Source organism: Tachyglossus aculeatus, chromosome 12 (genome assembly GCF_015852505.1).
Source record: "Tachyglossus aculeatus isolate mTacAcu1 chromosome 12, mTacAcu1.pri, whole genome shotgun sequence".
Classification (NCBI taxonomy): Eukaryota; Metazoa; Chordata; class Mammalia; order Monotremata; family Tachyglossidae; genus Tachyglossus; species Tachyglossus aculeatus.
In genome coordinates, this window is record NC_052077.1 from 4,536,112 (window position 1) to 4,563,126 (window position 27,015).

A 27,015-nucleotide genomic window follows, 5' to 3' on the forward strand; every position below is an offset into this window, starting at 1 on the left:
TGTGCGGGGAGCTTAAGAAAACCGTGTATTGGAAAGATTGAGCCCATTTTTATCTCCATCAATGTATAGTTTGACTTTTAAAGAGATTCTGTCCTCATGGAGGGGTCAGGCCTCCTCCATGAGGAGAGAGGTAGGTTTGGGCCATCTGCCTAGTCTCTGTGCACAGAGAGTCCTTCGTTGTTCAACTTTGTAATACGGATTTATTTTAACTGGGGCGTTTTTAGGGAAGCAGTGTGGCTTTAGTGGGAAGAGCATGGACTGAGATTCAGAGCACCTGAGGGCTAATCCCAGCTCTATCACTTGCCTGCCATGGGCCGTTGATTTCTCAAGTGCCTCAGTTTCCTCATCTGTTAAATGGAGACTAAATACCGGTTCTAGCTCCCGTAGAGACCGCGAGTCCCATGCGAACCAGGGACAGTGTCGGACCTGCTTATTTTGTATGTACCCCAGTGCTTGGCACAGAGTAAGCGTTGAACCGTTATTATTAGGAATAAATTGATTTGCATCTGCTTGGCCAAGAATTGCATTCGTGGTGGGTCATTTTACTGGTGGATGTTTCATATCCACCATATCCATATCCAGTGCTCTGCACATAGTAAGCGCTCAATAAATACGATTGATGACGATATCCCCTAACAGCTATCCCTTTGTGTCGTTTACCATTTTAAATCACTTTTAATGACTGTGCAGTGTTGTGGAGTCAGATTTGGTGAACTGTAGATGAAAGCTTCTAGAGGGCAAGGATCCTGTTCTTGGGTGCGTGCTGCATAGCACATTAATGTTTCAGGCACTCCTGAAAGCTCCCGGGAATATTCTTGTCGAAAACAAAATTGTGGTCGGGGTTGAGGCGGGGAAAGAAAGTGCTGTGGCCTTGATGCGTCTGTGAGGAGGAATGGCCCCGAATGCGGAGATCTTTCTTGGTAATCTGATTAACTGCTTTTGGTTCTTCGCTAGATTCAGCGTGGCCGGTTCTTCTTGGCCCACGGGAAAGGATTTCTGTTGAGGATTTGTCAAAATAAAAATACCTGGTCAGCAGGCGGGGGGGCTTCAGAAGGGTGGAACGGGAGTTCTCTTTGTTCAGCTCCTTCAACCAGTTGGTACCGAGCTCTGAACAAACTCCACCCCATCCCAAGAAAGAGGAAGCGCTGCAACAGGGAGGGAGAAACTCTTCCTCGGACTCTTTTCCCAGAGTCACTGATCGAATCAGCATTCCAGCTGTCTGGCCTAAGGGCAGACTTGCTCCCAGCAGCCTGAAAAAGAGCAACCAGGTAGGCCCCAGAACGCCTCGCTCTGTGGACCATTCTTTCAATTGTATTTACTGAGCGATTACTGTGTGCAAAGCACTGTACTGAGCACTTGGGAGAGTACAATAGAACACCAACATAACAGACAGAAACATTCCCTGCCCACAATGAGCTCACGGTCTAGAGCAGAATGGCGTCTTCCTGTTGGATGAGCCCGTGACCTTGGCGCTGCCCTTGACTCATCTCTCCCATTCAACCCGCACATTCGATCAATCCCGTCGGCTCTATCTTCACGACATCTCTAGAATCGTCCCCTCCCGCTCCACCCGAAACTGCTACCGCGCTGATCGAAGGATTTATCCTCTCCCACCTTGACTGCTGCATCAGCCGCCTCTCTGACTTTCCCTCCTTCCTGCCTCTTCCCCACTCCAGTCCTTACTTCACTCTGCTGCGTCGATCGCTAATAGAAAAGACCTTTCAGGCCATGTTTCCCCACTCCTCAAGAACCTCCGGTGATCGCCCGACCACCTCCGCATCAAGCAGAAATGTCTGTCCATCGGCTTTGTAGCACAGGATCGGCTAGCCTGCCAGACTTTGCGGATCTCCTGCTACAACCCAACCCTACACACTTTGCTCTTTTAATAATAATAATAATAATGGTATTTGTTAAGCGCTTACTGTGTGCCAAGTTACCCAATCTCTGGCACCAAGATAGCAGACACCAATCGGGCTGATAAAACTAATATTTTGCAGGGGAGCCATTTATTTGTTGTTACCTCACCTCCAGTCCTACCAGGGAACAGTGGCCTTAGCTTGGATACCCAATGGAACAATCATTTCCCTGGTCACAAGAGTTATTTGGGGACCCTTGGACTTCAGCCTCTTCAATTACTGGACAGGGCCAGTCACTTCAGTTGCACAACTTTATAAATCAGCAACAGATAAGAGCAGCAGCGTGGCTCAGTGGAAAGAGCACGGGCTTTGGAGTCAGAGTTCATGGGTTTAAATCCCGGCTCCGCCAATTGTCAGCTGTGTGATTTTGGGCGAGTCACTTAACTTCTCTGTGCCTCAGTTCCCTCATCTGTAAAATGGGGATTAAGACTGTGAGCCCCCCGTGGGACAACCTGATCACCTTGTAACCTCCCCAGTGCTTTGCACATAGTAAGCGCTTAATAAATGCCATTATTATTATTATAATTCCTAGGACATTCCTAGGAAGACTTTAGGTGGAAAGTAACTACCTTGGAATAGGGGATCTCAGTGACGAAAAGTGACATTCTTAATATGGCAAGAGCAATGCAGTGTTTCTTCATATAAAAAGGAAGTAAAGAGGCAGGACCCTTCTAGGACAACCAGGCTGACTGGAACTAAACTTACAGAAAAATGTCGTATCTGTAGCAACCCAACCTGTTGCCTTTGTTTCCTGAGTCTCCAATTAAAGGTTAACAGATCCCAAAACCTTGACTCCCCTCTCCATCCCCCCATCTTACCTCCTTCCCTTCCCCACAGCACCTGTATATATGTATATATGTTTGTACATATTTATTACTCTATTTTACTTGTACATATCTATCCTATTTATTTTATTTTGTTAGTATGTTTGATTTTGTTCTCTGTATCCCCCTTTTAGACTGTGAGCCCACTGTTGGGTAGGGACTGCCTCTATATGTTGCCAATTTGTGCTTCCCAAGCGCTTAGTACAGTGCTCTGTACATAGTAAGTGCTCAATAAATGCGATTGATGATGATGATGATGACTAGCAAACACAGCAGGTTTCTCCGACCATCAGTGGTATTTCTTGAGTGCTTCCTGAATGCAGAGCTCTGTACTAAACACTTGGGAGACAATAATACAACAGAATTGAGAAGCAGCATGGCATAGTGGATAGAGCATGGGCCTGGGAGTGAGAAGGACCTGGGTTCTAATGCTGGCTCTACCACTTGTCTGCTGTGTGATCTTGGGCAAGTCATTTCGCTTCTCTGTAGCTCAGTTACCTCATCTGTAAAATGGGGATTAAGACTGTGACTGTGTCCAACGTGATTAGCTTGTCTCTACCTCGGCACTTAGAACAGTGCCTGGCACATAGTAAGTGCTTAACAAATGCAGTTAAAAGAGATGGTAGACACATTCCCTGCCCACAATGAGCTTTCAGTCTAAAGGAAGAGCTCTAGTATAATCATTATCATTAGTATTATTATTACTATTGTTATCTGTTACGCGCTAACTGTGTGCCAAGCGCTGTTCTAGACCGTGAGTTAGATACAAATTAACCCAGTCAGACACAGTCCCTGCCTCACATGACGCTCACAGTCTACGTAGGAGGGAGAACAGGCATTATTATTACCTAGAGCCATTAAGAAACATCTGAATCCTGAAATTTTGTTTTTCTGATGGGTTAAAATTCCATTAAAATTGCCACTGTCCTTAAGATCTAGTGCTTGGAGGAGTTCTCTTTATTTTTTTCTCTTTTTTGAAATGGTCGACTATATTAGTGATTCACAAAATGCCAGGTGGAAGAACGGACTCATGAATCAACATAAGCCTAAGATAAGGAAACCAGCATCCAGCGCTTAGAACAGTGCCCAGCACTTAGAACAGTGCCCGGTGCTAAGAACAGTGCTTAGCACATAGTAAGCACTTAAATGCCATTATTATTATTATTATTATTAGAAAGAGCACCAGCCTGGGAGTCAGATGACCTGAGTTCTAATCCTGACACCATTCACCTGCTGTGGGACCTTGGGCAGGTTACTTCACTTCTCTGTGCCTCAGTTTCCTCAACTGTAAATTTTCTCCCTTCTGTTTGGATTGTGAGTCCTGTGTGGGACAGGGACTGTGTCTGACCTGACTGTCTTATATCTACCCCAGTGCAGTTTTTGTTTCTGTGGTATTAGTTAAGCACTTAATACGTGCCAAGCACTGTTCTAAGTACTGGGGTACTTCTAGACTGTGAGCCCACTGTCTCTATATGTCTCTATATGTTGCCTGTCTCTATATGTCTCTATATGTTGCCAACTTGTACTTCCTAAGCGCTTAGTACAGTGCTCTGCACACAGTAAGCGCTCAATAAATACGATTGATTGATTGGGGTAGATACAAGTTGTTGGCACAGAGTACCACAAGTATTATTATTATTATGAAAGCAGATGCTTAGGAATGCCACTCTGTCTCACCTCACTCCAGTCCATAGTTCACTGTGCTGCCCAGATCGTTTTTCTACAAAAACATTCAGACCGTGTTTGCCTACTCCTCCAGAACCTCCAGCGGATGCCCATCCACCTCTGCATCCAACAGAAACACCTTGCCAACGGCTTTAAAGCACTCAATCACCCTGCCCCCTCCTACCTCACCTCTTCTACAATCCAACCCACACAATTTACTCCACTAACACCGTAATGCCAATTTACTCGTTCTATGTTAGTTTTGCTTCCAATCCTTCACCCACATCCCGCCGCTGACCTGGAACTAACTCCCTCTTCATGTACGCTAGACCATCACTCTTTCCTCATCTTCAAAGACTTAACAAATACGCACTCTTACCATAGCCCACACTCTTACCCTGCCCACCTGGGCAAGCATCCGAGCATCCGGGGTACCATTTCCCCCTTACTTCTGGGTCGCTTGGTGCCCGGGCTAGCAGATAGACTCCGAGCATCCCAGCCCACCCCTTGGGCAGCAGAGTTATCGGGGGAAATGCTCTCTGCGGGCAGGGATCACATCCACGGAAGTGCTTAGTACAGCTCCTGGCACACATTAAGCGCCCCACAAATACCATCGACTGAGAAGAAGTCGGGAAGCGGGTAGGTTTCCCTGGGCAAGCAGCCTTCCCGTAATGGTGGCTGTAAGCAGGTATTGTGACAACCAGCTCTATGGTACTTTCCCAAGCGGGTAGTACAGTGCTCTGCACAGGGGAAGCACGCGATAATTTTTTTATGGTATTTGTGAAGCACTTACTATGTGCCAGGCACTGTTCTGAGCGCTGCGGTAGATACAAGTAATTATGGTGTTTAGGTGTTCAGCACTGTCCTTAAGCACTGGGGTAGATCAATCAATCAATCATATTTATTGAGCGCTTACTATGTGCAGAGCACTGTACTAGGCACTTGGGAAGTACAAATTGGCAACATAGACAGTCCCTACCCAACATTGGGCTCACAGTCTAAAAGGGGGAGACAGAGGACAAAACCAAACATACTAACAAAATAAATAGAATAGAATAGATAAAAGATAATCAGGTTGGACGCAAGATAATCAAGTTGGACACAGTTCCTGTCCCACATGGGGTTCACAGTCTTAATCCTCATGCTACAGATGAGATAACCGAGGCCCAGAGAGGCGAAATGACATAGCCGAGGTCATCCAGCGGACAAGTGTGAGCAAAGGTGTTAGAACTCAGATCCTTCTGACTCTCAGGCTTGTGCTTTATCGCCTAGGACGTGCTGCTTCTCAGTACAACCCAGTACTTTGAGAACAATATCTGGCACATAGTAAGTGCTTAACAAATATTATTTAAAAATACAATGCAATCAGGCGACACAGTCCCTGTCTCTCGTGGGTTAACAGTCTGAAAGAGGGAGAAGAGCTGTTTTATCTCCATTTTACAGGTGTATTTATCCGTATGTATATGTAACTCATTTATCTATGTATTTATTTATATTAATGTCTGTCTCCCCCTCTAAACTGTGAACTCACTGTGGGCAGGAATGTGTTGTTACATTGTACTCTCCCAAGCCCTTAGTACAGTGCATCGGACACAGTAAGCGCTCACAAAATGTGATTGAATGAATTTAATGAAAGATGTGGAAACTAAGGTCCGGAGAAGTTAAATGATTTGCCCAAGGTCACTCAGCAGGCAAGTGGCAGAGCTGAGATTAGAACCCAGGTCCTCCGATTTCCAGGCCCTGCTCTCTCCACTAAGCCACGCTGCATCTCGTACTCTGAATTCACAGTATACACATAGTCATTCAATCAGTACGTACATAGTACGGTCTCCCACAAAGCGTCCCCAAAACCTCATTTAGTTTTTATATCAACTTTTTGTTTCCCCTGGGGACATTTCCTGTTTCCCGTAGTGAGATCCTTTAGCTCCCGAGACGGGATTTGAGAGGGAGAGATACGCCGAACAGCTACAGTTGCCTGTGTAAAATAGAGGGCCCTATCCCTCAGAATTATCCCACTTTTCCATGCTCTGACTTGTCCCGGCGGACCACAATTTCCATAAAGCAATCCGATATTACAGCTGAGGAGGTGCTGCCGGTACCACCAATTAAAGTCATTTCTTAATCCGTTTATTTCACCTCCGGCACGGTGACTGTGCACTTTGGATTTCAGAATCGTAACCTGAACGGTGCTGATCCCGGGGGCGGTCATTCATTCATTCATGCATTCGATCGTATTTATAGAGCGCTCACGCCGTGCAGAGCACTGTACTAAGCGCTTGTCGTCGGCACAAGCCGGGGGGAGCGAGGGGGGGACCAGGACAGAAGTTTAACCAGATGTAAAACCCTTTCAGGGGTGGGAGGGTATAAGAGCAGAAGTCTGCTCTTAAAACTGGTTCTTTCCCCCTTCCCTGTTCAACGTGACAGATGCCACCCCAGCCTCTCTGCCTTTTCTGGCCATTCTGAATCAATCAGTCAATCAATCGTATTTATTGAGCGCTTACTATGTGCAGAGCACTGTACTGAGCGCTTGGGAAGTACAAATTGGCAACACATAGAGACAGTCCCTACCCAACAGTGGGCTCACAGTCTAAAAAGAACCCCCATTCTTTCATTCAATCGTATTTATTGAGCGCTTACTGTGTGCGGAGCACTGTCCTAAGCGCTTGGGAAAGTACCAAATAGCAATAGAGACCGCCCCTGCCCACAGTGAGCTCACAGTTTAGAGGCAGGGGTGCAAAGGGGTGTGGGTCTGAACCCCGAACCTTCTCTTCCTTCCCACAGGACCCGAGGAAATGGCCCTAATACAACAATAAAAATAGACAGACAGATCGCATACAGTGCCTGTCCGCCCTCCCACCCCGCCGGGGGCTCACACTCGAAGGAGGAGGAAGAACAGGTATTGAACCCCCATTATACGGACAAACAAACCGAGGCATGGAGAAGCGAAGGGACTTGCCCTCGGGTTAACCAGCGGGCAAGTCAGGATCATCATCATCATCATCATCATCATCAATCGTATTTATTGAGCGCTTACTATGTGCAGAGCACTGTACTAAGCGCTTGGGAAGTACAAATTGGCAACATATAGAGACAGTCCCTACCCAACAGTGGGCTCACAGTCTAAAAGGGGGAGACAGAGAACAAAACCAAACATACTAACAAAATAAAATAAATAGAATAGATATGTACAAATAAAATAAATAAATAAATAGAGTAATAAATATGTACAAACATATATACATATATACAAATATATATTTGCACATGGTAAGTGCTTCATAAACGCCGTTATTATTAAAATAGATAATATTTGTTAAGTGCGTACTATGTGACACGCAGTGAGGTGGGATTCAAGATCATCAGGTCCCAAATGGGGTTCATAGTCTAAGTAGAAGGAGGAGCGAGTATTCAATTCCCGTTCTGCAGACGAGAAAACTGAAACACAGAGACTGGCCCAAGGTCAAACAGCAGACAAGGGGTGGAACTAGAATTAGAACCCAGGTCCTGTGACCCCCAGGCCCGGCATCTTTTCACTAGGCCGCTTGGCTTCTCAACTTAAAAAAAAAAAAAAAATTGGGGGAAAAAAAGAGAAGCGTACAAGATCTTTGAACTGTAAAAACAGGTCTATGGTGTTCAAATCACAGGGACAGCAATTGGGTCTTTAAAATGCAATTATATTTGACAAGCACAAACACACAGCGGTCAGTAAATACAGAGACAAATCTGATTAATATATTAATGGCCTGGGGACAAAGGGCTCCCCAGGATGAAAACCTGGCCTTCAGGCCCGTGCATCATCATCATCAATCGTATTTATTGAGCGCTTACTATGCGCAGAGCACTGTACTAAGCGCTTGGCACTGTACTAAGCACTTCCCGCTAGGCCACCGTGCTTCTCAGTGGAAACACTTTGCAAAACTCGACTGGAGCATCAAATCACACAGTCTTATGAATGACGACAGAACCAGGTAGCAGGACATCAGATAGCCGCCTTTAGCGACGCATCTCCCGAAGAAGGGTCGGTGGATAGAGCGTGGGCCTGGGAGTTAGGAGGGACCTGGGTTCTAATTCTGACTCCACCATTTGTCTGCTGCGTCAAATTGGGCAAGTCACGTCCCTTCTCTGGGCCTCAGTGACCTCATCTGTCAAATGGGGATTGACGGTGAGCTCCACGTGGGACGGGGACTGTGTCTAACCTGATTACCTTGCATCTTTTTTTTTTTTAAATGGCATTCGTTAAGCGCTTACTATGTGCAAAGCACTGTTCTAAGCGCTGGGGAGGTTACAAGGTGACCAGGTTGTCCCTCGTGGGGCTCACAGTCTTCATCCCCATTTTACAGATGAGGGAACTGAGGCACAGAGAAGTTAAGTGACTTGCCTAAAGTCACACAGCTGACAAGTGGCAGAGCCGGGATTTGAACCCATGACTTCTGACTCCAAAGCCCATGCTTTTTCCACTGAGCCACGCTGCTTCTCCAGCCTCCATCCCCATTTCACCCTCTTCCTTGCGTATATATAATTCTATTGATTTATTTTGATGCTTCTGATGCCTGTCTACTTGTTTTGTTGTCTGTCTCCCCCTTCTAGACTGTGAGCCCGTTGTTGGGTAGGGATTGTCTTTATCTGTTGCCGAATTGCACTTTTCAAGCGCTTAGTACAGTGCTGTGCACACAGTAAGTGCTCAATAAATACGATTGAATTTTACAGACGAGGTCACTGAGGCCCAGTGAGGTGAAGTGACTTGTCCAAGGTCACACAGCAGACAAGCGGCGGAGCCGGGAAACGGCCAGTGGTGTTTTGGGAAGCAGGAAAGAGCCCGGGCTTGGGAGTTAGAAATTGTGGGTTCGAATCCCCGCTCCGCCACTTGTCTGCTGTGTGACTTGGGGCAAGCCGCTTCACTTCTCTGGGCCTCAGTTCCCTCATCTGTAAAAAAGGGGATTAAAAGTGTGAGCCTCATGTGGGACAAGCTGATTACCTTGTATCCCTGCCAGCGCTTAAAACGGTGCTTGGCACATAGTAAACACTTAATACCATCGTTATTATTATTAGAGAAGCAGCATGGCTCAGTGGAAAGAGCCCAGGCTTGGGAGTCAGAGGTCATGGGCTCTAATCCCGGCCCCGCCACTTGTCGGCTGTGTGACTTTGGGCAAATCACTTCACTTTTCTGGGCCTCAGTGACCTCATCTGTAAAAGACCGTGAGCCCCATGTGGGACAAACTGATCACCTTGTATCCCCCCAAGTGCTTAGAACAGTGCTTCACACATAGTGCCTAACAAATGCCATTATTATTATTATTATTATTATTATTATTATTATTATTAATCCCAGCTCCGCCACTTGTCTGCTGTGTGCCCTTAGGCAAGCCACTTCACTTCTCTGAGAAGCCTCAGTTCCCTCATCTGTAAAATGGGGATTAGGACTGTGAGCCCCCTGTGGGACAACCCGATCACCTTGTAACCTCCCCAGCGCTTAGAACAGTGCCTTGCACATAGTAAGCACTTAAGAAATGCCATTATTATTATTATTATTAATTATTCTCTGGGCCTCAGTTCCCTCATCTGTAAAAGGGGGGTGAAAAGCGTGAGCCCATATGTGGGACAGGGACTGTGTCCAACCTGATGTACTTTGTATCACCCGCAGTGCTTAGAACGGTGCTTGGCACATAGTGAGCGCTTATCCGTAAAATGGGGATGAAGCCTGTGAGCCCCTGTGGGGCAACTTGATCACCTTGTATCCCCCACCAGCGCTTAGAACAGTGCTTTGTTGTTTGTTCTTTATTCTATTTGTTCTGATGATTTTGAGACCCGTCTACATGTTCTGTCTCCCACTTCTAGACTGTGATCCCGTTGCTGGTTAGGGACCGTCTATATATGTTGCCAACGTGTACTTCCCAAGCGCTTAGCACAGTACTCTGCGCACAGTAAGCACTCGATAAATGTGAATGAATGTTTGGCACATAGTAATAGCTTAATAAACGCCATCATTATTATTAACAAGTAGCATCATTGTTACTTCGTAATAATAATGATAATAATGGCATTTATTAAGTGCTTACTATGTGCTAAGCGCTGGGGAAGTTACAAGGTGATGAGGTTGTCCCATGGGGGGCTCACAGTCTTCATCCCCATTTTACAGATGAGGTAACTGAGGCCCAGAGAAGTGAAGTGACTTAACCAAAGTCACACAGCTGACAATTGGTGGAGTCGGGATTTGAACCTGTGACCGCTGACTCCAAAGCCCGGGCTCTTTCCACTGGGCCACACTGCTTCTCATGGCCACACTGCTTCTACTTGTTACTGTTATGGGAGAAGCATTGTGGTTCAATGGGAAAAGCATTGTGGTTCAATGGGAAAAGCCTGGGCTTTGGAGTCAGAGGTCGTGGGTTCAAATCCCAGCTCTGCCAATTGTCAGCTGTGTGATTTTGGGCAAGTTGCTTCACTTCTCTGGGCCTCTGGGCTTTGGAGTCAGAGGTCATGGGTTCAAATCCCAGCTCCGCCACTTGTCAGCTGTGTGACTGGGCAAGTCACAACTTCTCTGGGCTTTGGAGTCAGAGGTCATGGGTTCAAATCCCAGCTCCGCCACTTGTCAGTTGGGCGACTTTGGGCAAGTCACTACTTCTCTGGGCCTCCGGGCTTTGGAGTCAGAGGTCATGGGTTCAAATCCCAGCTCTGCCACTTGTCAGCTGTGTGACTGGGCAAGTCACAACTTCTCTGGGCTTTGGAGTCAGAGGTCATGGGTTCAAATCCCAGCTCCGCCACTTGTCAGTTGGGCGACTTTGGGCAAGTCACTACTTCTCTGGGCCTCCGGGCTTTGGAGTCAGAGGTCATGGGTTCAAATCCCAGCTCCGCCACTTGTCAGTTGGGCGACTTTGGGCAAGTCACTACTTCTCTGGGCTTCGGAGTCAGAGGTCGTGGGTTCAAATCCCAGCTCCACCACTTGTCAGTTGTGTGACTTTGGGCAAGTCACTACTTCTCTGGGCCTCCGGGCTTTGGAGTCAGAGGTCATGGGTTCAAATCCCAGCTCTGCCACTTGTCAGTTGGGCGACTTTGGGCAAGTCACTACTTCTCTGGGCTTCGGAGTCAGAGGTCATGGGTTCAAATCCCAGCTCCGCCACTTGTCAGTTGTGTGACTTTGGGCAAGTCACTACTTCTCTGGGCCTCCGGGCTTTGGAGTCAGAGGTCGTGGGCTCAAATCCCAGCACCGCCACTTGTCAGCTGGGTGACTTTGGTCAAGTCACTGAACTTCTCTGGGCCTCAGTTCCCTCATCTGTAAAATGGGGATTAGGACTGTGAGCCCCCTGTGGGACAACCTGATCACCTTGTAACCTCCCCGCGCTTAATAAATGCCGTCATTATTGTCATTAGCATGATTCTGACGGTGATGGCTTTGGGCCGGGGAGGCCTCACTTCCGGTGGCCGCGGGCGAGCTCCTGGAGCCGGGCTCGGGGCACGGGGCGGGAGGCGCAGCGCCCCCCAGCGGCCGCCCCGTCCGCGCCCCGAGCCGGCGGAGGCGGAGGGCCGGGCGGGGTCACGTGCCGGGGAGGGGGGGCGGAGCCCGTTGTCGGGGCGACGGGCGGGGGCGGGCGGCCAATGGGGGCTCGGGGCGCGAGCGGCCGCCCAATGGGCTCCGGCCCCGCCCGCCCCGCCCCCCGCCCCCCGCCGCCGGGCCGTCGATGTGCGCCTGCGCCGTCCCCGCCCCCCCCCCCCCCCCAGCCGCCCAGTCGCCCAGCCGCCCGGGGTCCGGGGCCATGGCGTCCGCGGGCCGGCCGTTGGCGCGCTCCATGGCCGCCGCCGCCGCCTCCGCCTCCGCCTCTTCCTCCGCCGCCGCCTCCTCGTCCGCCAAGAAGCTGCTCATCAAGCACGTGACGGTGATCGGCGGCGGCCTCATGGGCGCGGGCATCGCGCAGGTCAGGGGCCCCCGCGCCCCCTGCGGGCTCACCCCCAAAACCCCCCGCACCCGCAGCACCCTCCCCCCCCCCCGGGGCCGCCCCCTCCCCTTCTCCAGGGTTGCCCCCCCCTTCCTTTCCCCCTAGGGCTGTCCCTTTCCTCCCAGGGCTGCCCCCTCCCCCCCCCCCCCGAGCTGCCCCCTTTCCCCCTTTTCCCCAGGGCTGCTCTCTCCGCCCCCAGGGCTGCCCCCTTCCCCCCCCCCAGGGCTGCCCTGTCCCCCCCAGGCCCGCCCCCTCTCCCCCCCCCTGGACCGCCCTCTCCCCTTCTCCAGGGTTGCCCCCCCTTTCCCCCTAGGGCTGCTCCCCCCCCCCCCCCGAGCTACCCCCTTTCCCCCTTTTCCCCAGGGCTGCTCTCTCCCCCCCCAGGGCTACCCCCTTTCCCCCCCAGAGCTGCCCCCTCCCCTTCCCAGGGCTGCCCTGTCCCCCCCAGGGCCGCCCCCTGTCCCCCCCAGGCCCCCCCTCCCCCCCCAGGGCTGCCCCCTTCCCCCCCTCCCCCAGGCCCAGCCCCTTTCCCCCCCAGGCCCGCCCCCTTCCCCCCCCCCCCAGGGCTGCCCCCTTTCCTCCCCCCAGGGCTTCCCCTTCTCCAGGGCCGCCCCCTCTCCCCCCCAAGTCCCGCCCCCTCTCCCCCCCCCCAGGCCCACCCCTTCTCTCCCCCCCAGTCCCGCCCCCTCTCTCCCTCCGAGGGCTGCCCCCTCCCCTTCTCCAGGGTTGCCCCTTTCATCATCATCATCAATCGTATTTATTGAGCACTTACTATGTGCAGAGCACTGTACTAAGCGCTTGGGAAGTACAAATTGGCAACACATAGAGACAGTCCCTACCCAACAGTGGGCTCACAGTCTAAAAGACTTTCCCCCTAGGGCTGTCCTCCCCCCACCGCCGCCCCCCCCCGGGCTGCCCCTTGTCCCCCCCAGGGCCGCTCTCTCCCCCGCCAGGGCTGCCCACCCCCCCCCCCCCCCCCCCCCCCCCCCGGCCACCCCCCAGGGCTGCCCCACCCCTTTCATTCATTCATTCAATCGTATTTAATGAGCGCTTACTGTGTGCAGAACGGTTGGGAAGTCTAAGTTGGCAACATATAGAGACGGTCCCTACCCAGTAGCGGGCTCACAGTCTAGAAGGGGCTGCTCTCTCCCCCCAGGGCTGCCCCCTCCCTCCCCCCAGGGCTGCTCTCTCCCCCACCAGGGCTGCCCTCTCCCCCTCCCTAGGGCTGTCCCCTTGCCCCCCCAGGGCTGTCCCCTCTTCTCCCAGGGCTGCCCTCTCCCCCCAGGGCTGTCTCCCCCCCCCCCCCCCCCCGTTGCCCTCTCCCCTTTTTCAGGGTTGCCCCCTCTCCTCCTCCAGGGTTGCCCCCTTTCCCCCCAGGGCTTCCCCCTCCCCTTCCCCAGGGCTGTCCCTCTCCCCCACAGGGCTGTCCACCTCCTTCTGGCTGTCCCCACCACCCCAGGGCTGTTTCCTTCCCTCCTCCCCCCAGTGCTGCCCCACCCCTTTCCCACTTTCTCCCCCCTTTTAGAGTAATAATAATAATAATTATTATTATTATTCATTCAGTCGTATTTATTGAGTGCTTACTGTGTGCTGAACAGTGTACTAAGCGCTTGGGAAGTACAAGTCGGCAACAATGGGCTCACGGTCTAGAAGGGGGAGACAAACAACAAAACACATAGACAGGTGTCAAAACCATTAGAATAAATGGAACTATAGCTGTATGCACATTATGGTATTTGTTACGCACTTTGTGCCAAGCACTGTTCTAAGCACTGGAGTAGATACAAGGCTCTCAGGTTGTCCCACACGGGGCTCACACTCTTAATCCCCATTTTCCAGCTGAGGGGAACCGAGGCCCAGTGAAGTGACTTTCCAAGGTCCCGCAGCAGACAAGCGGCAGAGTCAGGATTAGAACCCAGGTCCTCTGACTTGCCACTAGGCCACGGCTGCTTCTCAGTGTTTATTCAACGGTCATCTACTGGGGACCACCCACTGTTTCAAGTCCCCACCACCACTCCCCCAAGGGTAGATACAAGACAGGCTGGACACAGTCCCCAAAGCCCACCCAGGAGGGAGTTGAATCTAAGCTCCATTTTACTGGTGGGCAAACGGGCACAGAGAAGTGAAGTGACCTGCCCAGAGTCACACAGCAGGCAGCTGGCAGGCTGGATTAGAACCCAGGCCCTCCGGTGCGCCGGCCCGCACTCTTTCCACTAGTCCGCTCTCCACCCTTGGCACCTTTGTGGACAATCACAGTCGGCGGTATTTGCCCGGCACCTTGTGCCAAACACTGTACCGAACCCTCGGGAGAGTACGACATCTCCATTTTGTAGTAGAGTGTAGTCAAGGTCACCAATAAGGAAGGTCATTTAGTTCCTCCCGGGACAGATTTCCAGAGGGTGTCTGTTTCACTCCTGGACTTCATTGGATCCATGCCACCCTGTCCTGTAGGTGAAAGAGGGTTGGAGTTCCTGGGCAAGGGGAGATGCATTTGTTAGTGGTGTGTGTGTGTGTGTTGTACACACCCTCCTGCATGTAGCCAAAGCAAAATGGTCACTTGAGCATTGTGGTAACATGTGTTCTTTGCTGCTCTTCTGCCACGCTCCAGTGAACTCTGGATAGAAAAATTAAGCGACTCCTTGTCCGCAGATTAATGAAAACGGAGGCGTCATTTTGCTCAACCCCGAGAGTGTAGTGTTTCCAGGGTATTTAAGTATTTCTCGGTGAGTTAATATTTAAAGGGAGTTAAGTTGTTTTCCTTCTTGGATCAGTACACTCTTCTGACTTGGAAAATCGTCTGTTCATCCCTGGCTTGATGAGGGAGACCGACAAAGTGATGGACGAGCCCGGTCATAACCCTTTGACTGGGGAGTTGCTTTCCTGAAAGTCTCAAAAAAGGAGTCAGGGGTGAAGTGTTTTTTTGGAGCGATGAGCTGAAGGTTAAGGCCTTCTTTGGTCTTCGAATGCTTCATACAGGCTCCAGTAAGCACTGAGAAGCAGCCTGGTTTAGTGGAGGGCACGCAGGCTTGAGAGTCAGAGGCCCTGAGTTCTTCTCCCAGCCCTGCCACTCGTCTGCTCCAACCCTGGACAAGTCACTTATTTGCTCCCTGTCTCAGTTTCCCCATCTGTAGAACGGGGGTTGAATCCTTCTGCCTCCTACTTAAACTGGGAGCCCCACGTGGGACAGGAGCTGGGTCCAACCTGACGATCTTGTATCTACCCCAGCGCTTACTACAGTGCTTGGCACATAAACAAGTTCTTAATAAGTACCGTATTGATAATTGTTATGTCCGTGGTGCAGATGAGGAAGCAAAAGAGGGAGGCCAGAGGTAGGCTGTGGGTGAGAGGCCGGCGGCAAGATAGACGAGACGGAGCCTCGGTGAGAAGGTTAGCGCTAGAGGAGCGAAGTGTGCTGGATGGGTTGGAGTAGCGAGGTGACGTAGGAGGGGACAAGGTGATTGTGCTTTAAAGTCGATGGTGAGGAGGTTTTGTTTGATGCGGACGTGGAGGGGCAATCACTGGAGGTTTTTGAGGAGTGGGAAAAGTCTGAATGTTTTTGAAGGAAAATGATTCGGGCAGCAGAGTGGAGTATGGCTTGGAATGGGGAGAGACAGGAGGCCGGGAGTCAGCGAGGAGGCTGATATGGTAGTCAGGCTGGGCCAGGATAAGTGCTTACTTCGTGCTGCTGCTCCTTGAAGCCGGATGATGTAGTACAAACAGCACAGGATTGGGCGTCAGTAGGCCTGGGCCCTAAACCTGGGCCAGCTGTGCAATCTTGGGCCTTCCCTTACCTTCTCTGGGCCTCAGATTCCTCGTCTGTAAAATGAGAGTTAGTAGTTCCCCGAGGCCGTGAGCCCCCTTTTGGGAAGGCGGCTCTGATCTGATTTTATCGTCTCTGTCCTCTTGTCTGGAAGCTCGTCCTCTGGACTGTAAACTTGTTGTGGGCAGGGAAACGCTAGACTGTAAACGTGTTGTGTCTGGTATGTTATTGGGTCGTCTTCTCTCAAGCACCTTGTACAGGGCCCTGCACACAGTAAGCGCTCAATAAATACGATTGATTGATACACCAGGGCTTGACACGTAGTATACTCTTAACCAATAACACTATTAGTGGTAGGGGTAGTGGTGATAATGATAATGATATTAATAATAATAATGGTACCAGCCTATCCACCATGCCTCACTCCTTCCCTCCTCCCTGGAACTTCCTCCCCACTTACCATCTGGCAGACCACTGCTCTCCCTGTCTTCAAAGCCCTGCAAAAATTTCATCTCCAGGAAACTTTTTCTACCCTAATTAGTCTCTCATCCCTCCATCCTATTTTTTCCCCCACCCAACTGCTCCACTCGCATGTACAAAACATTACCACCACTCATGTACGGCGATCAGTGGTATTGTAGTGCTTAGTACAGTGTCTGGCACACAGTTGCCGCTTAACAAGTACCAGAATCATCATTTATAGTTGAATGCTTCTCCCACTGGAAGTTCATTTTAATGTCGGTCTCCCCAGCTAGACTGTAAGTTCCTTCAGGGCAGGGATCGTGTCTTTTTCCGTTGGACTTTTGGGCTCTCCCGAAGGCTTACAGTGCTCTGCGCAAAGTAAGCACTCACATACCATCGATTTGATGGATTTCTGTTGAAAATACGGGATACGTTCACTTTAATTAGATCCTGAAGTCTGATTTAGCCGAGTTTGATAGAAAGCAGAGGGTCACAGAATGGGAAGAACTTTAAAATGGTTCCTCAAGGATGGAAGAGCATCCTCCGTATTCTCACAGATTTAGCATTTTGTGCCATTTGTTATTATCCGCCAGCCTATCGCAATGCCCCTGAGGCAGCAGTAAGAACTGTATTATTGTTTGAAGCTCTTCGTGCCCAGCAACGTATTAAGTGCCAGGATAGATACGATTCAGTCAGGTTGGACACGGCCCTGTCCTACGTGGGGCTCACAGTCTGACGGAAGACTGAATTCCTATTTTACACTTGAGGAAACTGAGGCACAGAGAAGTTCAGGTCATAGAGAAGCAGCGTGGCTCAGAGAAGCTGCGTGGCTCAGTGGAAAAAGCACGGGCTTTGGAGTCAGAAGTCATGGGTTCAAATCCCGGCTCCACCACTCGTCAGCTGTGTGACTTTGGGCAAGTCACTTAACTTCTCTGGGCCTCAGTTCCCTCATCTGTAAAATGGGGATGAAGACTGTGAGCCCCACGTGGGACAACCTGATCACTTTGTAAATTCCCCAGTGCTTAGAACAGTGCTCTGCACATAGTAAGCGCTTAATAAATGCCATTGTAAAAAAAAATGGAGCAGGTAAGCGGGGGATCTGGGTTTAGAACCCTTGTCTTCAGACTCCCAGTCTCTTTTCTCTAGGCCGCACTGTGCTAGAAGGAAAGAATAATAATAATAGTGATAATTGTGGTATTTATTAAGCTCTTACTCTATCAAGCACTGTACTAAATGCTGGGGTAAATTCTAGATCATCAGGTCGACACAGTCTCAGTCCCACATGGGGCGCACAGTCTGGGAGGGAGAAAAGGTATCAAATCCTTATTTTACTTAGGAAGGAACTGACGCCCAGAGGTGAAGTGACTTGCCCAAGGTCACCCAGACAAGTGACAGAACAGGGATCAGAACCCAGGTCCTCTGAGTCGCGGACCCACGCTCTTTCCACCAGGCCACGCAGCTTCCCAAGAATCAGAATCCAACCACTGGGATTCACGTTGAGGTACCGTGATTTGGGGGCTTGTCTCAATCAATCAATGGTATTTATCGAGTGCTCACTCCGGGCAGAGAACCGTACTGAGCGCTTGGGAAGGTACGAGACAACAGAAGTAGCAGACGTGTCCCCTCCGCATAACGAGTCGTGGTAGCAGGATTGTCCTCTGGGTAGAAGATGATGATCCCATGGTGCCACTGGGATCTCCATATGTTGCCAGCATGGACTTCCCAAGCGCTTAGTACAATGCTCTGCACACAGTAAGCGCTCAATAAATACAACTGAATGAATGATCTCAACTACTTCTTTAATGTAGCGCTGGCAGAGGAATGGAGAAGATCTCAGCTCGGCTCCTCCTTCCCCAACCAAGCCGTCCTTTCCTGTTTTCCCACTCCCTTCTGCGTCGCCCTGTCTTACCCCCTTTATTCATCCCCATTCCCAGCCCCGCTATGTACATATCTGTAATTTATTTATTTCTATTATTAATAATAGTAATAATAATAATGACATTTGTTAAGCACTTTCTATGTGCAAAGCACCGTGCTAAGCGCTGGAGGGGTCCAGGTGATCAGGTTGTCCCACGTGGGGCTCACAGTCTTAATCTCCATTTTATGGATGAGGTAACTGAGGCTCAGAGAAGTTAAGTGACTTGCCCAAGGTCACACAGTAGACGTGGCGGAGCCGGGTTTCGAACCCATGACCTCTGACTCCAAAGCACATGCTCATTCCACTGAGCCACACTGCTTTTCATAAACGTCTGCCTCCTCTTCTAGACTAAGCTCATTGCGAGCCTTGAATGTGTCTCTTATGCCGTTATGTAGTACTTTCTCGAGTGCGTAGTACAGTGCTCTGCACACAGTAAGCGCTCAATAAATCGACTGACTCCTGATGACCCCCTCCCCCCAAATAAGGATAGTGATAATAGTGGTATTAAGCGCTTACTCTGTGCCAGGCTCTGTACTAAGCGCCGGAGTGGATACAAGCAAATCGGGTTGCAGACAGTCCCTGTCCCAAATGGGGCTCGCTGTCTTAATCCGCAGTTTACAGATGAGGTAACTGAGGCCCAGAGAAGTGAAATGACTGGTCCAGTGTCACACAGCTGACAAGTGGCGGAGCCGGGATTGGAACCCAGGTCCTTCTGAGTCCCAGGCCCACGCTCTACCCCATAGGCACCGACCGTAGCCGCCTGCCCCCGTTTTTGTCCCGGGCTGCGCACAGTCCTGCAGAAAGCCAGAAAAGCAAGCATCTTCGCGGTCATTGAAGTCAGTAAATACGGCAGCGGGGTTCAAGGTACAACATAACACGAGATAATTATAAACCCGGGGTCGCTGAGACCTAGGGCGGCAGCGGAGCCGGTGCTGGCCCATCTCCAGCCGTCTGGCATTGGCAGGACCGGAGAAGCGGAGACGATTTAAGGAAAAGGTTGCGAAGCCTTCCAAGCGAGCGGGCCTGTGAGGAGGGAGCTGCGGGAGGGGGAGATTGGGTCCGGGAGCGTGAACGCCTCTGACGGAGAGTCTCTTACCCGCTGAAATACTTAGTCTGTAAAAACACGGCCGCACGCCTCTTGTGACCCTTGAAGCAATTAATCATTGGTATTTATCGAGCACGTATCGTGCGTTGAACACTGTCCTAAGCGCTTGAGAGAGTACGGGACAACAGAGTGGGAAGATGTGTTCCCTGCCCCTAAGGAGCTTATGGTCTAGACGGACATTAAAAGAAGTTATGGCTGTGTATGCAAGTGCTAGGGGTGGGGAAGATGGGGCGATTATCACATGTTTAAAGGGTGCAGAACAAGTGTGAAGGTGATGCAGAAGGGAGAGGGAACAGGGGAGCCTATTCTCTCTGTCATAAATGACATATATATACATGAACTGAGCCCCCTCTTTCCTCTCCCCCTCCTTCCCCTCTCCATCCCCCCGCCTTACCTCCTTTCCTTCCCCACAGCACCTGTATATATGTATATATGTTTGTACGTATTTATTACTCTATTTATTTTACTTGTACATATCTATTCTATTCTATTTTGTTAATATGTTTTGTTTTGTCCTCTGTCTCCCCCTTCTAGACTGTGTGCCCACTGTTGGGTAGGGACCGTCTCTATATGTTGCCAACTTGTACTTCCCAAGCGCTTAGTGCAGTGCTCTGCACACAGTAAGCACTCAATAAATACGATTGATTGATTGATTGATTGATGAACAGGGGAGCTGAGGTCTTCGTCTCGGATAGCCCTTGGGGAGGAGATGTGATTTTAGAGGGTGTTGAAGGTGAAGAGAGTGGGGGTCTACCGTTTATGAAGGGTGAGGGAGAGGACGTGGATGCGAGATGGGCAGCAGTGCCCCTCTTAAATGGGCAGCTGGGAAAGGTGAAAGGTGGCCAGCAGATCTTACACAGGCTGGCATTGCTTTGGTGGCAGTGGTGAGGGGGGTTCGTTCCCAGTCTTCGGTCTGGTCGTCGTCGTCGACCCCCCGTGCCCAGGGGCGGGCATCACGCCATGACTGGTAGGGAGAGCAGAGCGGTCTTCCTCACAGACCAGGCTGTCCCCAGGACAGGGGTAGGCCACCTCACCCCATCTGTCCTCCACCGAGAGCGAGAACCACCTCCAAGGAAGAAGGAACAGCCCTGATGAAAAAGCGTGCGGTCTGTTCAGTGCTTAGGACAGTGCTTGGCACATAGTAAGCGCTTAACAAATACCATCATCATTATTATTATTCATCTAGAGAAGCAGCGCGGCCTAGTGGGTTGAACCCGGGCTTAGGAGGCAGAAGGACCTGGGTTCTGATCCCACCACCCCCACTTGTCTGCAGGGTGACCTTGGCATTCAGTTAGTCAATCATATTTATTGAGTGCTTACTGTGTGCAGAGCACTGTACTAAGCCCTTGGGAGGGTACAATGCAACAGATACATTCCCTGCCCACAACGAACTTACGGTCTAGCAGGGGAGACAGACACCAGTATAAAATGAACGACTGATATGTACATAAGTGCTGTGGGCCTGGGAGGAGGGATGAATAAAGGGAGCATGTCAGGGCTACAGGAGGGAGTTGAAGAAAAGGAAAGGAGGACTTAGTCAAGAAAGGCTTCTTGGAGAAGATGTGCCTTCAGTAAGGCTTTGCAAGGTGGGGAGAGTAAATTTTCAGTTGGATATGAGGAGGTAGAGCATGCCAGGGTGTGAGCAAGAAGGCGGCGAGATAGACAAGATCAGGAGTGAAGCGTGGGAACTGGGTTGTAGAAGGAGAGCAGCGAGGTGATTAATGCTTTAAAGTGACTTTGGACAAGTCAATTCAGTTCTCTGGGCCTCAGTTACCTCGTCTGGAAAATGGGTGTGAAGACTGTGAGCCCCACTTGGGAGAGGGACCGTGTTTGACTTGATCACCGCCTATCTACCCCAGTGCTTAGAATGGTGCTTGGCTCCCACTAAGTGCTTAAATGCCAGTATTCTTATTAATCATCATCATCATTATCGGACCGGCAGGGGCAGCCCCAGGGTGGATCTGAGTAGACCAGATGCTAGGAACTGGCGGCCAAAGTCCACCTGCTGAGGGCGAAAGACTTTTCCAAAACGAGGTACGCCCAGGACCCAGGTCACCCAGCCTGACGCGGTACCGTGGGCATCAACTCCCCGACCGGCCACCCGATGCGCTACCGCTGATTCCCAACTTTTCCGGGCGACGAGCCCAAAGGAAACGGGAAAGGTCAAGTGGTTGGCACTGCAGGAAAGGGGCAGAGAAACCAGACATCGGTCACTAGTAGTTGGCGTGCAGTCAGTCAGTGGTGTTTATCACGTGCTAAATGCAGAGCATCGGACTACGCTCTGGACAGAAGGGGAGCTTCACCAGATTGCTGGGGTTTTTACCACGTCCACAGACCGGAGCGCTTAGGGCCTTTGGACGGAGCACAGCATCGAGAAAGTCTCTGCTACCACCGCAGAATCGCCCTCGTCTAAAAATATCTCTTAGGGTAGCGGGTAAACTGGAAATAGAACTTGGTTCCCTGGCCTCCTCCTCCTCTCCGCAAGGTCATCCTGTCTGCCGTCGCCTGGGGAAGCAGGGCTTGGGGAAACGGGGAGTCTCTCTGAGATGCCGTCCACTCCGTGTGTGAGCTGCAAACGCCGGGGCTTCTCTGCCAGCTGACTGTCTTCCCCTTTTAGACTGTGAGCCCACTGTTGGGTAGGGACTGTCTCTAAATGTTGCCAATTTGTACTTCCCAAGCACTTAGTACAGTGCTCTGCACGTAGTAAGTGCTCAATAAATACGATTGATGATGATGATGATGATGAAGGGGCCCGGCCAGGAGAAATTTATGGAACCGGGCACGGTTTCCTGAGGGCTCTCGTCTTCTAAAGCCAGAGAGGTCTTTCTTGAGTTGGCTGGGTTTTTAGAGATGGCTGTGGACTCACTGTGGGCAGGGAATGTGTCCGTCACATTGCTGTGTCGAAGCCTCCTAAACGCCTGATGCAGTGCTCTGCACTCATTAAGTGCTCAGAGGAGCAGTGTGGCCTAGTGGATACAGCACGGGCCTGGGAGTTGGAAGGACCCGGGTTCTAGTCCAAGCTCTGCCACTTGTTTGCTGTGTGACTTTGGGCTTATTTAGCTTCTCTCTGCTGCAGTTACCTCATCTGTGATCCCCTCGTGTGAGACGTGGACTGTGTCCAACCTGATTAATTTGTATCTACCCCAGAGCTGAGAACAGTGCCTGACATGTAGGGAGTGCCCAACAAATCCCGATTGATTGAGGAGGAACAAGGAGGTCTGTAAAAGAAGAAACACAACAGCGGTACCTCAAACTTAGTACACTTAGAGCTGTAATAAAAGCTGCATGGAAGAGCCTGGGCCTGGGAATGAGGACCTGGGTTCTAAATCTGGCTTTGTGCATCATCTTGGGCAAGTCAGTTCTCTGTGCTTCCGTTTCCTCACTGGAAAATGGGGCTTAAAAATAGTAGTAATAATAATGATAGTATTTGTTAAGCACTTAACTATGTGCGAAGCACTGTTCTAAATGCTGGGGGATACACAGTGATCAGGTTATCCCACGTGGGGCTCACAGTCTTCATCCCTATGTTACAGATGAGGTAACTGAGGCACAGAGAAGTTAAGTGACTTGCCCAAGGTCACACAGCAGACGTGGTGGAGTCAGGATTAGAACCCACGACCTCTGACTCCCAAACCCGGGCGCTTTCTACTGAGCCACGCCTGCTTCTTTTACCTGCTCTCCCTCCAATTTAGACTGTGAGCTCCATTAGGGACAGGGTTCAACCCAATTAGAAGCTATTCCAGCGCTGAACAAATGCCACATTATTATTATTATTACTAGTAATACTATTACTAGTAATAATAATAATAGCAATAGTAATAAATTGTCGTAGTGTAAGGACATTTCAAGTGAATGAATTTTCTTGGTTCTCTTTGTGCATGTGAAACGAGTATACTCATTTTAGCTATAGGGCTGCAAAATATCCAAATTTCAGAAATTCTGGCCATCTTGTAATCGTCCTGTAAAATCATTTCAATTTAGCATTAAGACTCTTTTAAAGTCAACAAGTCCTCGATCATCAGTATACTCTGTATCTGTCTAGCCTTCATTTTCAGAGATGACACTGTTGATGACTTTGGAGGATGTGGTGGAAAAAAAAAGCCCAGGTGGCAGACCTTTTCATGTTGGGAGGCTGCATGGGTCAAAGAAATAGAGTTGGAAGCAAAAACGTGGTAGAAATAGAGATACAATATAGTGCCTGGATGTCAAAACATTTTCTGGTGTATTATCTGACATTACACATGGATCACAAGAGGGAGTAAGTTTTCCAAGATGAAAACCCTAATATTTCAGGGCTCATAAGGGAAAAATAATCATCTCTAGATAGAAGTGACTAAGTGTGGGTAAGCTTCTCGGCCAGATTTTCTAAAGAAGCCCCATTTCAGTCTGAGAAGTGGGGTGCCTGCTGCCTTTGGAAGCCATAGATGGGGTACACCAGTACCTGGCCTCTCCACAATACATCGATTTGCCCCACCACCCCTCGGGGGTGATCCAATCACTGCAGGAAAGTTAGTTACATCCGCCCTAGACCCTTCCCTATTCCCCACTGCTTTTCTGCCCCCTCCCCGCTGCTTTCCAATGGCTATTCCTCCCCCTCTCCTGGTTCCCAACTGCTTTGCCGCCCCTTCCCCTGGTTCCCAATGGCTTTTCTTCCCCCTTCTCCCCTATTCGCAATGGCTATTCCTTTCCCTTCCCCAGTTCCCAACCTCTTTTCCGCCCACTCCCCTGGTTCCCAACTGCTTTTCTGTATCCTTTCCCCCCGGTTCCCAACAGCTTTTCCGCCCCCATTTCCGTTTCCCAACAACTTTTGTGCCCCCATTCCCCTGGTTCCCAATGGCTTTTCCTCCCCCATCCCCCAACGACTTTTCCACTGCCCTCACCTGATTCCCCATGGCTTTTATAAACCCCTTTTCCCCAACTCCTCAGTCTTCTTCGACTCTCCAGGCTCTAGGATTTTCTTTTCCTTTTTCTGAACTTTGATCTTAGCAACAGCTGATGCCGCAAGTGTGGCCATGATGCCCCTTCCCCTGCCTGGCTTATAGACACTGCTCCCCCCCAGCCATCTTTGGTTGGGAACATTTTTGGATTCTTTTCACCTGTCCCTTTCTTTTTTTTTTCTTTTTTTTTTCTTTTTTGATTTTTTAAGGACTCTTTAGAGTCTGTAGGATTTTTCCACCCCTCTCAGGGCGGATTTGGATAATAAAGTATCCTAAATGTTAAAATTCCTATTTAGAAAAAAAGTGAGTGTATGTTTCCCCAAGAGGCAGAGCGTACTCTCGGGAAATGCCTCCTCCAGAAAAGAGCATTTTTCTCCGAGGTCTGCTTTATCATACTGACAAAAAAAATCATACAAATTACCAAAAACCTGAGAGTTGCTCTGTGTGTTTCATGAGATTGTAGCCGTTGTGGCAACAGGAAGCTCTCTAATTCTGTGGGGTTTAGGGGGAGGTGAAGTTCTTAGCTCGTGTCACTTTATATGCCAAGTAGGTAAGGTTAACTTGCCAGGCTAGTATTTCTTGACTCTGGTGGGTATGTCTTTTTAATCCTTTTAGAAAAGGCAAACCAGTATGGTTCGCACTAATGGTGATTTGAAGAGAAGCCATTTTTATTCAGTAATCAATCAATCAGTCTGGAATTGAGTGCTTACTGTGTGCAGAGCACTGTACTATGCACTTGGGAAAGGAGCCATGAAACTAAACCCCAAAGCTAGATAATAATAATAATAATAATAGCATTTATTAAGCGCTTACTATGTGCAAAGCACTGTTCTAAGCGCTGGGGAGGTTACAAGGGGATCAGGTTGTCCCTCGTGGGGCTCACAGTCTTAATTCTTATTTTACAGATGAGGTTACTGAGGCTCAGAGAAGTGAAGTGACTTGCCCAAAGTCACACAGCTGACAAGTGGTGGAGCCGGGATTTGAACTCATGACCTCTGACTCCAAAGCCCGGGTTCTTTCCACTGAGCCATGCTGCTTCTCTAGATCTCACCCAAAGCCCACTTCTGGTTCCTCGATAGCGAGTAGAGGCAGGAGGAGGATTTGGGGATGAGAAGGAATCAGGGGGTGGGAGGTTGGGGGGCGGGTGGGAGAGAAACAGCTGGGTGTGACTCCCCCCCTCATCCGTGAGCCCCTTGGAACAGTTCCTAGAGAGGTTAAGGTGCCCCGTGTTTTTTCCCCCCGAGATCACGCACGATCAGGCCTTCCCAGACTGAGCCCCCTTTATAATAATGATGGCATTTGTTAAGCGCTTACTATGTGCAGAGCACTGTTCTAAGCGCTGAGGGGGAATACAAGGTGATCAAGTTGTCCCACGTGGGGCTCACAGTCTTAATTCCCATTTTACAGATGAGGTAACTGAGGCTCAGAGAAGTTAAGTGACTTACCCAAGGTCACACAGCAGACATGTGGTGGAGTCGGGATTCGAACCCATGACCTCTGACTCCAAAGCCTGTGCTCTTTCCACTGAGCCACGCTGCTTCTCTTTATCCTCTTTGTCCTCTTTATCCTCTCCCCCTCCCCACCCCCCCCACCCTACCCCCTTCCCCTCCCCACAGCATCTGTATATATGTTTGTACAGATTTATTACTCTATTTTACTTGTACATATTTCCTATTCTATTTATTTTGTCAATGATGTGCACCTAGCTTTACCTCTGTGTATTCTGATGACACCTGACCACATGTTTTGTTTTGTTGTCTGTCTCCCCCTTCTAGACTGTGAGCTCGTTGTTGGGTAGGGACCATCTCTATATGTTGCCAACTTGTACTTCCCAAGCGCTTAGTACAGTGCTGTGCACACAGTAAGCGCTCAATAAATACGATTGAATGAAGGAATGAACAGCCGAATTTATCGCAAGTTTGAGAGGGAGAAACTTTCTGGCTCTGCCATTTGTGTGGATGAGAAAATAACCCTGCACACAGTAAAGAGCTCAGTAAACACAATCGATTGAGTAAATTGAAACATCTTCCCAGCCAGAGGTTGATCTGGGCACGGGCATGCCGTTAGACAAAAAGAAATTGGCTTCAGTTTCGTTCATGCTTTCATATAAAGTTCAGAAAATAATAATAATAGCATTTATTAAGCACTTACTATGTGCAAAGCACTGGTCTAAGCACTGGGGAGGTTAACAAGGTGATCAGGTTGTCCCACGGGGGGCTCACAGTCTTCATCCCCATTTTACAGATGAGGTAACAGAGGCCCAGAGAAGTTAAGTGACTTGCCCAAAGTCACACAGCTGATAAGGGGTGGAGCCTGGATTTGAACCCATGACCTCTGACTCCAAAGCCCGGGCTCTTTCCACTGAGCCACGCTGCGGAACAGTCAGTCCCATTCAGACAGACTTTTCATCTTGGAGCAAACTGGGAGCCTGGAGGCCAGCTGAGAGAGGGAGTTTCAGAGCTTCTTTCCATCTTGGCTTTTCTCTGAGAGAGCAAGTGGA

General features: G+C 49.9%; 1 protein-coding gene across 1 annotated transcript in view; it reads left to right on the forward strand.

Annotated features, from left to right (window-relative positions):
* The first annotated feature begins 12,153 nt into the window (after window positions 1-12,153).
* The window catches only part of HADH (hydroxyacyl-CoA dehydrogenase), a 33,513-nt gene continuing 18,651 nt past the window's right edge, over window positions 12,154-27,015 (forward strand). The window contains exon 1 of the mRNA XM_038755146.1: window positions 12,154-12,312. Coding sequence (XP_038611074.1) covers window positions 12,154-12,312 — 159 coding nt within the window. The remainder of the gene's footprint in view (window positions 12,313-27,015) is intronic.